The sequence below is a fragment of the Pseudoliparis swirei genome, chromosome 10 (genome assembly GCF_029220125.1).
Source record: "Pseudoliparis swirei isolate HS2019 ecotype Mariana Trench chromosome 10, NWPU_hadal_v1, whole genome shotgun sequence".
In the NCBI taxonomy this organism is placed as follows: Eukaryota; Metazoa; Chordata; class Actinopteri; order Perciformes; family Liparidae; genus Pseudoliparis; species Pseudoliparis swirei.
The window spans coordinates 364,776-379,843 of record NC_079397.1 but is presented as its reverse complement, the minus strand read 5'-3'; the positions used below and the strand labels follow the sequence as shown (position 1 = coordinate 379,843).

The 15,068-nt window shown below is 62.7% G+C and overlaps 1 protein-coding gene across 1 annotated transcript in view; it reads right to left on the bottom strand.

Moving 5' to 3' along the window:
• LOC130200855 (filamin-C-like) overlaps nt 1–15,068 on the bottom strand; it is a 63,487-nt gene that overhangs the window by 30,285 nt on the left and 18,134 nt on the right. Inside the window, 4 exon segments of the mRNA XM_056425433.1 lie at nt 979–1,168; nt 1,300–1,704; nt 3,245–3,507; nt 3,740–3,857. Of these exon segments, the coding sequence (XP_056281408.1) occupies nt 979–1,168; nt 1,300–1,704; nt 3,245–3,507; nt 3,740–3,857 (976 nt within the window).

Sequence of the window (15,068 nt, the reverse complement as noted above, 5' to 3'; positions counted from 1 at the left end):
AAGCTTTGGTATCATCCCCAGCCACACGTTCTATCCATTCTTTAATTCCGTTTTCACTTTCCCATTCTTTCGTATATTTCTTCCCGTATTTAGCCCACTTACCGGGTGGCATGTTTCTCCAGTGTAGCTAGCTACACTAACTACCAGACCAGAGTTGGGATCGAGCGGGTCGCGGGAGACTGAGAGCGGCGAGAGCTTTAGGTGCGTGTGTATGTGGGCGTGTCCCATGTCCATGTGTGTACGTGCTGATCTGGACTCAGTTTGGTAGGATTTGGGTAGAAATAAATTATTTCATTTAAAATATGGATTTTTATTTAAAGATATTCATGTAATTTGCATGCAAAATAGGTCTACCCGAACCAGCGGACAAGAAATTCAACCCGCGGCAACACTTCAAAAGTAGCCCAATTCCGCGGGAAAACCGCGGACCTGGCAACGCTGGTGTGCTCCACACGGGTTCAGCAGTCACACACGGCCACGCCTCCGCTGTCAAAGTTAAATATGAGAGGCTATCGTCACCTGCTGACAGGGCGGAGTCACCTGAGAAGTTCACAACAATAGTTTTTTTCAATTTCAATCAGCTCAGGCACCGGAAAGAAGCACCAAAATGTGCGTTGCGTTTCGGTCCAGGTAATACCGGTTGTAATGTGGCACCGGTTTCCGGTACCCAACCTGACTTATCACCCGCGGACCGGGTGTGACGTACAGTCGGACCGAGTCCGGCCCGCGGGCCGTAACCCTGGCACCACTGAGCTAAAGGGACCTGATCACAAGACCACGAAATCACTCTGTCCCACAATGCACTGGGCTCCAGTATGTCAGACATTACTATCAGACGGACTGCAGCTATTAATACCAGCTGCCCCCCTGCCCCATATATATATATATATACACACAGATATGTATACGTATATATGTATACACATCTGTGTGTGTAAACAGACCCCTCTTCATCGCTCTTCATCAGAGCCGCCTCACCGTCCTCGTAGGCCGTGTACTCCGCCCGGTAGGTCCCGTCCCCCTTGTCGGTGACGTAGGCGTCCGTGGTGGCGCCTGACGGGGTGGTCACGCCGGCTTTGACCAGGCTGCCGCCGCTCTGATGGTGCGCCCGGGCGTCCACCAGGAAGTGGATGGTGACCTCCCTCAGGATGCCTGCAGGGGGCGCCACTCATTCATTATACTAGCATAAGTACTCGTATACTAGTATAAGTATACTAGTATACTAGAACTAGTTTTTATACTAATATAAGTACTAGTATACTAGTATAAGTACTAATATAAGAACTAGTACTAGTATACTAGTATAAGTAGTAAGGAGTCCGAGGTCATCTGGACGGTGAGCTCGGCCTCTCCGGCCTCGGAGCAGTCCACCGTGAAGGACCCGTCCTCGCCGAGCTTCGCCCGCTCCAGGCCCGGCCCGCTGGCCGTCACCTTGCCGGGGTCGAAGGCCGGCCGCACCGCGGCCCCGAAGGGGGACCCGGGGACGTGCCGGTCCGCGAACAGGATGTTGATGGCGTAGTCGCCGGGCTCGGTGGGCAGGTAGCACACGGAGCAGGACCCGTCCCCGTTGTCCTGGCACTGGATCTTGGCCTCGCACGGCCCCTCCACCGTCAGGCCCCCGGGGCCGGCTCCCTTTGTGTCGATGGCAAAGGGGGCGGGTCTACCCACAACGCCCCCCTGGAGACCTGGACCGTAGGCCTGGACCTGGAGACGGGTCCAAGAGAGGTCAACACATTCATATAGATATATATATATACACTTGGATAAGTATATATATACATACATATATGTATATATATATATTAATGTCGATATATATACATTTATAGCAATGTTTATATATAAATGTATATATATATACATTTATATATATATACATTAATATGTAGATTCTGACTTGATGGACCCAGAAAACATGTTTAATATCTACTGAGACTTAGAGACCGGTACGCCCCCCAACAGACCTCTCCTGGGCCCTCCAACGGGTCACTTAGACCTCCAACGGGTCACTCAGACCTCCGACGGGTCACTCAGACCTCCGACGGGTCACTAAGACCTCCGACGGGTCACTCAGACCTCCGACGGGTCACTAAGACCTCCGACGGGTCACTCAGACCTCCGACGGGTCACTAAGACCTCCGACGGATCACTTAGACCTCCGACGGGTCACTAAGACCTCCGACGGGTCACTAAGACCTCCGACGGGTCACTAAGACCTCCGACGGGTCACTCAGACCTCCGACGGGTCACTAAGACCTCCGACGGGTCACTCAGACCTCCGACGGGTCACTCAGACCTCCGACGGGTCACTAAGACCTCCGACGGGTCACTTAGACCTCCGACGGGTCACTCAGACCTCCGACGGGTCACTAGACCTCCGACGGGTCACTAAGACCTCCGACGGGTCACTAGACCTCAGCGGGTCACTAAGACCTCCGACGGGTCACTCAGACCTCCGACGGGTCACTCAGACCTCCGACGGGTCACTAAGACCTCCGACGGGTCACTTAGACCTCCAACGGGTCACTAAGACCTCCAACGGGTCACTTAGACCTCCAACGGGTCACTCAGACCTCCAACGGGTCACCAGACCTCCAACGGGTCACTCAGACCTCCAACGGGTCACTTAGACCTCCAACGGGTCACTAAGACCTCCAACGGGTCACTAAGACCTCCAACGGGTCACTTAGACCTCCAACGGGTCACTAAGACCTCCAACGGGTCACTTAGACCTCCAACGGGTCACTAAGACCTCCAACGGGTCACTAAGACCTCCAACGGGTCACTTAGACCTCCAACGGGTCACTCAGACCTCCAACGGGTCACTTAGACCTCCGACGGGTCACTAAGACCTCCAACGGGTCACTAAGACCTCCAACGGGTCACTTAGACCTCCAACGGGTCACTAAGACCTCCAACGGGTCACTTAGACCTCCAACGGGTCACTAAGACCTCCAACGGGTCACTTAGACCTCCGACGGGTCACTTAGACCTCCAACGGGTCACTTAGACCTCCGACGGGTCACTAAGACCTCCAACGGGTCACTAAGACCTCCAACGGGTCACTTAGACCTCCAACGGGTCACTTAGACCTCCGACGGGTCACTTAGACCTCCAACGGGTCACTCCGACGGGTCACTAAGACCTCCAACGGGTCACTAAGACCTCCAACGGGTCACTAAGACCTCCAACGGGTCACTTAGACCTCCAACGGGTCACTCAGACCTTCAGGTCTTGGTCCCACCTTTGAGGGGTCGGGGGGCAGGACCCCCTCCACGCTAAACGGACTTCCTGGGACCGGGTTTCCGTCGTAGCTGACCTCCACCCGGTACTGGCCCTCCTCGGGGGGGATGTACTGCACCACGTGCTCCTCATTGGCCGAGCCCGGCTCCAGCTTGAAGGGGATTGGTCGGCGAGAAGGGGCGGAGATCTGGACCTCCAGGGTCCCCTGACCTCCGGCCTCTCGGGTGCTGACGAAGAACTCCTGGTCCGCCCCCACCTCCACCTCTGAGAAGGGTTCTGATTGGTCAGGAGCTAGTTCACCTGAAGCGCTCGTTTGGTACTTCATCCTGGGTCCAGAAGAACCGGTTCATCCTGGGTCCAGGGGAACCGGTTCATCCTGGGTCCAGAAGACCCGATCCTCCTGGGTCCACAAGAACCGGTTCATCCTGGGTCCAGAAGAACCGGTCCTCCTGGGTCCAGGGGAACCGGTCTACTGGGTCCAGTAGAAAGTACTCACTGTTGTTCAGACCCTGAACTTTGACCTTGCTGAGGTCCAGCGGGGGGGCCACGCTGACGCTGAAGGGGCTCTTGGGGATCGGGTCTCCTCCGTGGCTCACGGTGATGGAGGCGAGGCCCTGGAGACAGGAAGTACAGTGAGGCCCTGGAGACAGGAAGTACAGTGAGGCCCTGGAGACAGGAAGTACAGTGAGGCCCTGGAGACAGGAAGTACAGTGAGGCCCTGGAGACAGGAAGTACAGTGAGGCCCTGGACAGACAGGACACAGTGAGGCCTGGAGACAGGAACAGTGAGGCCCTGGAGACAGGAAGTACAGTGAGGCCCTGGAGACAGGAAGTACAGTGAGGCCCTGTAGACAGGAAGTACAGTGAGGCCCTGGAAACAGGAAGTACAGTGAGGCCCTGGAGACAGGAAGTACAGTGAGGCCCTGAGACAGGAAGTAGTGAGGCCCTGGGGAGGCCAGAGGAGGACCAGACTGGGACCAGTGAGGGACCAGTGGGGACAGTGAGGCCCTGAGACAGGAAGTACAGTGAGGCCCTGGAGACAGGGGACCAGTGAGGCCCTGGAGACAGGAAGTACAGTGAGGGACCAGATGACAGGAGGACAGATGGGTACAGTGAGGCCCAGATGGGGACCAGACGGGGACCAGATGGGGCCAGACTGGGGGACAGGGGGACCAGATGGGGACAGTGACCAGATGGGGGACAGGGGACCAGATGGGGACCCTGGGGACCAGGGGGGACCAGATGGGGGACCTGGGGACCAGACGGGGACCAGGGGGACCAGATGGGGACCATATGGGGGACCAGAGGGGGGACCAGATGGGGAACCATATGGGGGACCAGATGGGGTACTAGATGGGGACCAGACGGGGACCAGATGGGGACCAGATGGGGACCAGACAGGGGACCAGATGGGGACCAGACGGGGACCAGATGGGGACCAGATGGGGACCAGACGGGGACCAGATGGGGACCAGATGGGGACCAGGGACAGACCAGATGGGGACCAGGGGGACTAGATGGGGGACCAGATGGGGGACCAGACGGGGGACCAGATGGGGGACCAGATGGGGGACCAGATGGGGGACCAGATGGGGGACCAGATGGGGTACCAGATGGGGGGACAGGCACGGGGACCAGATGGGGGACCAGACGGGGACCAGACGGGGGATGGGGGACCAGACGGGGGACCAGATGGGGGACCAGACGGGGGACCAGATGGGGGACCAGACGGGGGACCAGATGGGGGACCAGATGGGGGACCAGACGGGGGACCAGATGGGGGACCAGATGGGGGACCAGACGGGGACCAGATGGGGGACCAGATGGGGACCAGGCGGGGGACCAGATGGGGGACCAGATGGGGGACCAGACGGGGTACCAGATGGGGGACCAGACGGGGTACCAGATGGGGGACCAGATGGGGGACCAGACGGGGTACCAGATGGGGGACCAGATGGGGGACCAGACGGGGTACCAGATGCGGGACCAGATGGGGACCAGATGGGGACCAGATGGGGACCAGATGGGGACCAGATGGGGACCAGATGGGGACCAGATGGGGACCAGATGGGGACCAGATGGGGGACCAGATGGGGACCAGATGGGGACAGATGGGGACCAGATGGGGACCAGACGGGGACCAGATGGGGGACCAGATGGGGGACAGATGGGGACCAGATGGGGACCAGATGGGGGACCAGACGGGGCAGATGGGGACCAGGGGACCAGATGGGGACCAGATGGGGACCAGATGGGGGACCAGATGGGGACCAGATGGGGACCAGATGGGGACCAGACGGGGTACCAGATGGGGGACCAGACGGGGACCAGATGGGGACCAGATGGGGACAGACGGGGACCAGATGGGGACCAGATGGGGACCAGACGGGGACCAGATGGGGACAGATGGGGACCAGATGGGGACAGATGGGGACCAGAGGGGGGACCAGAGGGGGGACGAGAGGGGGGACCAGATGGGGGACCAGATGGGGACAGATGGGGGACCAGATGGGGACCAGACGGGGACTAGATGGGGGACCAGATGGGGGACCAGACGGGGTACCAGATGGGGACCAGACGGGGGACCAGATGGGGGACCAGATGGGGGACCAGATGGGGGACTAGATGGGGGACCAGATTGGGGACTAGATGGGGGACCAGATGGGGGACCAGATGGGGACCAGATGGGGACCAGACAGGGGACTAGATGGGGGACCAGATGGGGACCAGATGGGGACCAGATGGGGGACCAGATGGGGGTCCAGACGGTGGACCAGATGGGGGACCAGATGGGGGACCAGCTGGGGACCAGATGGGGGACCAGACGGGGGACCAGATGGGGGACCAGATGGGGGACTAGATGGGGACTAGATGGGGACCAGATGGGGACCAGATGGGGACCAGATGGGGGACCAGATGGGGGGGGACCAGATGGGGGACCAGATGGGGACCAGATGGGGACCAGATGGGGGACCAGATGGGGACCAGATGGGGGACCAGATGGGGACCAGATGGGGGACCAGATGGGGACCAGATGGGGACCAGATGGGGACCAGATGGGGACCAGATGGGGGACCAGGCAGGGGGACCAGATGGGGACCAGATGGGGACCAGATGGGGACCAGATGGGGACCAGATGGGGACCAGATGGGGACCAGATGGGGGACCAGATGGGGACCAGATGGGGACCAGATGGGGACCAGATGGGGACCAGACGGGGACCAGATGGGGACCAGATGGGGACCAGATGGGGACCAGATGGGGACCAGATGGGGGACCAGATGGGGGACCAGATGGGGACCAGATGGGGGACAGATGGGGGACAGATGGGGACCAGATGGGGACCAGATGGGGACCAGATGGGGGACCAGATGGGGACCAGATGGGGACCAGATGGGGACCAGATGGGGACCAGATGGGGGACCAGATGGGGGACCAGATGGGGACCAGATGGGGGACCAGATGGGGACCAGATGGGGACCAGATGGGGACCAGATGGGGACCAGATGGGGGACCAGATGGGGGACCAGATGGGGACCAGATGGGGACCAGACTAGATGGGGACAGATGGGGGACCAGATGGGGACCAGATGGGGACCAGATGGGGACCAGATGGGGACCAGATGGGGACCAGATGGGGACCAGATGGGGACCAGATGGGGACAGACGGGGACCAGATGGGGACCAGACGGGGGACCAGATGGGGACCAGACGGGGTACCAGATGGGGGACCAGATGGGGGACCAGATGGGGGACCAGATGGGGGACCAGATGGGGGACCAGATGGAGGACCAGACGGGGGACTAGATGGGGGACCAGATGGGGACCAGATGGGGACCAGATGGGGGACCAGATGGGGACCAGATGGGGGACCAGATGGGGACCAGGGACAGATGGGGGACCAGATGGGGACCAGATGAGGGACTAGATGGGGGACCAGACGGGGGACCAGATGGGGACCAGATGGGGACCAGATGGGGACCAGATGGGGGACCAGATGGGGTACCAGATGGGGACCAGATGGGGGACCAGATGGGGGACCAGACGGGGGACCAGATGGGGGACCAGACGGGGTACCAGATGGGGGACCAGACGGGGGACTAGATGGGGGACCAGATGGGGGACCAGATGGGGGACCAGATGGGGACCAGATGGGGGACCAGATGGGGACCAGATGGGGACCAGATGGGGACAGATGGGGACCAGATGGGGACCAGATGGGGACCAGATGGGGACCAGATGGGGACCAGATGGGGGAGGGGGGACCAGATGGGGGACCAGATGGGGGACCAGATGGGGACCAGATGGGGGACCAGATGGGGGACCCGATGGGGACCAGATGGGGGACCATATGGGGGACCAGATGGGGACCAGATGGGGGACTAGATGGGGACCAGATGGGGACCAGATGGGGGACCAGAGGGGGGACTAGATGGGGACCAGATGGGGACCAGATGGGGACCAGATGGGGGACCAGATGGGGACCAGATGGGGACCAGATGGGGGACCAGATGGGGACCAGATGGGGACCAGATGGGGACCAGATGGGGACCAGATGGGGACCAGATGGGGGACCAGATGGGGGACCAGATGGGGACCAGATGGGGGACCAGATGGGGACAGATGGGGGACCAGATGGGGACCAGATGGGGACCAGATGGGGGACCAGATGTGGGACCAGATGGGGGACCAGATGGGGGACCAGATGGGGCACCAGATGGGGACCAGATGGGGGACCAGATGGGGACCAGATGGGGACCAGATGGGGACTAGATGGGGGACCAGACGGGGGACCAGATGGGGGACCAGATGGGGGACTAGATGGGGGACCAGATGGGGGACCAGATGGGGGACTAGATGGGGGACCAGATGGGGGACCAGATGGGGGACTAGATGGGGGACCAGATGGGGGACCAGATGGGGGACCAGATGGGGGACTAGATGGGGGACCCGATGGGGACCAGATGGGGACCAGATGGGGAGCAGATGGGGGACCAGATGGGGGACCAGATGGGGACCAGGGGGACCAGATGGGGACCAGATGGGGACCAGATGGGGACCAGATGGGGACCAGATGGGGACCAGATGGGGGACCAGATGGGGACCAGATGGGGACCAGACGGGGACCAGATGGGGTACCAGAGGGGGGACCAGATGGGGGACCAGATAGGGGACCAGACGGGGACCAGATGGGGACCAGATGGGGGACCAGATGGGGGGACCAGATGGGGGACCAGATGGGGACCAGATGGGGACCAGATGGGGGGACCAGATGGGGACCAGATGGGGACCAGATGGGGACCAGATGGGGACCAGATGGGGGACAGATGGGGACCAGATGGGGACCAGATGGGGACTCAGATGGGGGACCAGATGGGGACCAGACGGGGGACCAGATGGGGACCAGATGGGGACCAGATGGGGACCAGATGGGGGACCAGATGGGGACCAGATGGGGACCAGATGGGGACCAGATGGGGGATCAGACGCGGTACCAGATGGGGGACCAGATGGGGGACCAGATGGGGTACCAGATGGGGCACCAGATGGGGACCAGATGGGGACCAGATGGGGACCAGATGGGGACCAGATGGGGGACCAGATGGGGACCAGACGGGGGACCAGACGGGGTACCAGATGGGGGACCAGATGGGGGACCAGATGGGGGACCAGATGGGGGACCAGACGGGGGACCAGATGGGGGACCAGACGGGGGACTAGATGGGGGACCAGATGGGGGACCAGATGGGGGACCAGATGGGGGACCAGATGGGGACCAGATGGGGACCAGATGGGGGGGGACCAGATGGGGACCAGATGGGGACCAGATGGGGACCAGATGATGGGGACCAGATGGGGACCAGATGGGGACCAGATGGGGACCAGACGGGACCAGATGGGGACCAGATGGGGACCAGATGGGGACCAGATGGGGGACCAGATGGGGACCAGATGGGGACCAGATGGGACCAGACGGGGACCAGATGGGGACAGATGGGGGACCAGATGGGGGACCAGATGGGGACCAGATGGGGACCAGATGGGGGACCAGATGGGGACCAGATGGGGACCAGATGGGGGACCAGATGGGGACCAGATGGGGACCAGATGGGGACCAGATGGGGACCAGATGGGGACCAGATGGGGACCAGATGGGGACCAGGGGACCAGATGGGGACAGATGGGGGACCAGACGGGGACCAGACGGGGACCAGATGGGGACCAGATGGGGACCAGATGGGGACCAGATGGGGGACCAGATGGGGACCAGATGGGGACCAGACGGGGACCAGATGGGGACCAGATGGGGACCAGGACAGATGGGGACCAGATGGGGACCAGATGGGGACCAGACGGGGACCAGATGGGGACCAGATGGGGACCAGATGGGGGACCAGATGGGGACCAGATGGGGACCAGATGGGGACCAGATGGGGGACCAGATGGGGGACCAGATGGGGACCAGATGGGGACCAGATGGGGGACCAGATGGGGACCAGATGGGGACCAGATGGGGACCAGATGGGGACCAGGACCAGATGGGGACCAGATGGGGACCAGATGGGGACCAGATGGGGGACCAGATGGGGGACCAGATGGGGACCAGATGGGGACCAGATGGGGGACCAGATGGGGGACCAGATGGGGACCAGATGGGGACCAGACGGGGACCAGATGGGGACCAGATGGGGACCAGATGGGGACCAGATGGGGGACCAGATGGGGACCAGATGGGGGACCAGATGGGGACCAGATGGGGACCAGATGGGGACCAGAGGGGACCAGATGGGGGACCAGGGGACCAGATGGGGACCAGATGGGGGACCAGATGGGGACCAGATGGGGACCAGATGGGGACCAGATGGGGGACCAGATGGGGACCAGATGGGGACCAGATGGGGACCAGATGGGGGACCAGATGGGGACCAGATGGGGACCAGATGGGGGACCAGATGGGGACCAGATGGGGACCAGATGGGGACCAGATGGGGACCAGATGGGACCAGACGGGGACCAGATGGGGACCAGATGGGGGACCAGATGGGGACCAGATGGGGGACCAGATGGGGACCAGATGGGGGACCAGATGGGGACCCGATGGGGGACCAGACGGGGACCAGATGGGGGACCAGATGGGGACCAGATGGGGACCAGATGGGGACCAGATGGGGGACCAGATGGGGACCAGATGGGGACCAGATGGGGGACCAGATGGGGACCAGATGGGGACCAGATGGGGGACCCGATGGGGGACTAGATGGGGGACCAGATGGGGGACCAGATGGGGACCAGATGGGGACCAGATGGGGACCAGATGGGGACCAGATGGGGGACCAGACGGGGACCAGATGGGGACCAGACGGGGACCAGATGGGGGACCAGATGGGGACCAGATGGGGACAGATGGGGACCAGATGGGGGACTAGATGGAGGACCAGATGGGGGACCAGATGGGGGACCAGATGGGGACCAGATGGGGACCAGATGGGGACCAGATGGGGGACCAGATGGGGGACCAGATGGGGGACCAGATGGGGACAGATGGGGGAACCAGATGGGGACCAGATGGGGACCAGATGGGGACCAGATGGGGACCAGATGGGGACCAGATGGACCAGATGGGGACCAGATGGGGGACCAGATGGGGGACCAGACGGGGGACCAGATGGGGGACCAGACGGGGGACCAGATGGGGGACCAGATGGGGGACCAGATGGGGGACCAGATGGGGGACCAGACGGGGGACCAGATGGGGGACCAGATGGGGACCAGATGGGGACCAGATGGGGACCAGATGGGGACCAGATGGGGACCAGATGGGGACCAGATGGGGGACCAGATGGGGACCAGATGGGGACCAGATGGGGGACCAGATGGGGGACCAGATGGGGGACCAGATGGGGACCAGATGGGGACCAGATGGGGACCAGATGGGGACCAGATGGGGACCAGATGGGGGACCAGATGGGGGACCAGATGGGGACCAGATGGGGACCAGATGGGGACCAGATGGGGACCAGACGGGGGACCAGATGGGGGACCAGATGGGGACCAGATGGGGACCAGATGGGACGGGGACCAGATGGGGGACCAGACGGGGACTAGAGGGGACCAGATGGGGACCAGATGGGGACCAGATGGGGACCAGATGGGGACCAGATGGGGGACCAGATGGGGACCAGATGGGGACCAGATGGGGACCAGATGGGGACCAGATTAGATGGGGACCAGATGGGGACCAGATGGGGACCAGATGGGGGACCAGATGGGGACCAGATGGGGACCAGATGGGGACCAGATGGGGGACCAGATGGGGGACCAGATGGGGGACCAGATGGGGACCAGACGGGGACCAGATGGGGACCAGATGGGGACCAGATGGGGACCAGATGGGGACCAGATGGGGACCAGATGGGGACCAGATGGGGACCAGACGGGGACCAGATGGGGGACCAGATGGGGACCAGATGGGGACCAGACGGGGACCAGATGGGGACCAGACGGGGACCAGATGGGGACCAGATGGGGACCAGATGGGGACCAGATGGGGACCAGATGGGGACCAGATGGGGACCAGATGGGGACCAGACGGGGACCAGATGGGGACCAGATGGGGACCAGATGGGGACCAGATGGGGACCAGATGGGGGACCAGATGGGGACCAGATGGGGACCAGATGGGGACCAGATGGGGACCAGATGGGGACCAGACGGGGACCAGATGGGGGACCAGGTGGGGGACCAGAAAGGGGACCAGATGGGGGACCAGACGGGGACCAGATGGGGACCAGATGGGGGACCAGATGGGGACCAGACGGGGACCAGATGGGGGACCAGATGGGGACCAGATGGGGGACCAGATGGGGACCAGATGGGGACCAGATGGGGACCAGATGGGGACCAGATGGGGACCAGATGGGGACCAGATGGGGACCAGATGGGGACCAGATGGGGGACCAGATGGGGACCAGATGGGGACCAGATGGGGACCAGATGGGGACCAGATGGGGGACAGATGGGGACCAGATGGGGGACCAGATGGGGACCAGACGGGACCAGATGGGGACCAGATGGGGACCAGATGGGGGACCAGATGGGGACCAGATGGGGACCAGATGGGGACCAGACGGGGACCAGATGGGGGACCAGACGGGGACCAGATGGGGACCAGATGGGGGACCAGATGGGGACCAGATGGGGGACCAGATGGGGACCAGATGGGGACCAGATGGGGACCAGAGGGGACCAGATGGGGGACCAGATGGGGACCAGATGGGGACCAGACGGGGACCAGATGGGGACCAGACGGGGGACCAGATGGGGGACCAGAAAGGGGACCAGATGGGGGACCAGACGGGGTACCAGACGGGGGACAAGATGGGGGACCAGACGGGGGACCAGATGAGGGACCAGATGGGGACCAGATGGGGGGACCAGATGGGGGACCAGATGGGGACCAGATGGGGACCAGATGGGGACCAGATGGGGACCAGATGGGGACCAGATGGGGACCAGATGGGGGACCAGACGGGGTACCAGATGGGGGACCAGATGGGGACCAGATGGGGACCAGATGGGGGACCAGATGGGACCAGATGGGGACCAGATGGGGACCAGATGGGGACCAGATGGGGAATCAGATGGGGACCAGATGGGGACCAGGGGGGGGACCAGATGGGGGACCAGATGGGGACCAGATGGGGACTAGATGGGGGACCCGATGGGGGACCAGATGGGGACCAGATGGGGACCAGATGGGGACCAGATGGGGACCAGATGGGGGACCAGATGGGGACCAGATGGGGACCAGACTAGATGGGGGACCAGATGGGGGACCAGATGGGGACCAGATGGGGACCAGATGGGGACCAGATGGGGACCAGATGGGGACCAGATGGGGACCAGATGGGGACCAGATGGGGACCAGATGGGGACCAGACCAGATGGGGACCAGACGGGGACCAGATGGGGACCAGATGGGGGACCAGATGGGGGACCAGGGGGGACCAGATGGGGGACTCAGATGGGGACCAGATGGGGGACCAGATGGGGACCAGATGGGGGACCAGATGGGGACCAGATGGGGACCAGATGGGGACCAGGGGACCAGATGGGGACCAGATGGGGACCAGATGGGGACCAGATGGGGACCAGATGGGGGACCAGATGGGGACAGATGGGGACCAGACGGGGGACCAGATGGGGGACCAGATGGGGACCAGATGGGGACCAGATGGGGACCAGATGGGGGACCAGATGGGGACCAGATGGGGACCAGATGGGGGACCAGACGGGGGACTAGATGGGGGACCAGATGGGGGACCAGACGGGGGACCAGATGGGGGACCAGATGGGGGACCAGACGGGGGATGGGGACAGATGGGGACCAGATGGGGGACCAGATGGGGACCAGATGGGGACCAGATGGGGACCAGATGGGGGACCAGATGGGGGACCAGATGGGGACCAGATGGGGACCAGATGGGGACCAGATGGGGACCAGATGGGGACCAGATGGGGACCAGATGGGGAACCAGATGGGGGACCAGACGGGGGACCAGATGGGGACCAGACGGGGGACCAGATGGGACCAGATGGGGACCAGATGGGGACCAGATGGGGACCAGATGGGGGACCAGATGGGGACCAGATGGGGACCAGATGGGGACCAGATGGGGGACCAGATGGGGACCAGATGGGGACCAGATGGGGGACTAGATGGGGGACCAGACGGGGTACCAGATGGGGGACCAGACGGGGGACTAGATGGGGGACCAGACGGGGGACCAGATGGGGGACCAGACGGGGGACCAGATGGGGGACCAGACAGGGTACCAGACGGGGGACCAGATGGGGGACCAGATGGGGGACCAGATGGGGGACCAGATGGGGGACCAGATGGGGGACCAGATGGGGACCAGATGGGGACCAGATGGGGGACCAGATGGGGACCAGATGGGGACCAGATGGGGACCAGACGGGGACCAGATGGGGACCAGATGGGGACCAGATGGGGACCAGATGGGGACCAGATGGGGACCAGACGGGGACTAGATGGGGGACCAGATGGGGACCAGATGGGGACCAGACGGGGGACCAGACGGGGGACCAGACGGGGGACCAGATGGGGACCAGATGGGGACCAGATGGGGACCAGATGGGGACCAGATGGGGACCAGATGGGGACCAGATGGGGACCAGACGGGGACCAGATGGGGACCAGACAGGGGACCAGATGGGGGACCAGACAGGGGACTAGATGGGGGACCAGACGGGGACCAGATGGGGACCAGACGGGGACCAGATGGGGACCAGACGGGGTACCAGATGGGGGACCAGATGGGGGACTAGATGGGGACCAGACGGGGACCAGATGGGGACCAGATGGGACCAGATGGGGACCAGATGGGGACCAGATGGGGACCAGACGGGGACCAGATGGGGACCAGACGGGGTACCAGATGGGGGACTAGATGGTGGACCAGATGGGGACCAGATGGGGACCAGATGGGGACCAGATGGGGACCAGACGGGGACCAGATGGGGACCAGATGGGGACCAGATGGGGACCAGATGGGGACCAGATGGGGACCAGATGGGGACCAGATGGGGACCAGATGGGGACCAGATGGGGACCAGACGGGGACCAGATGGGGACCAGACGGGGACCAGATGGGGACCAGATGGGGACCAGATGGGGGACCAGACGGGGGACCAGATGGGGACCAGACGGGGACCAGATGGGGACCAGATGGGGACCAGATGGGGACCAGATGGGGACCAGATGGGGACCAGACGGGGACCAGATGGGGGACCAGATGGGGA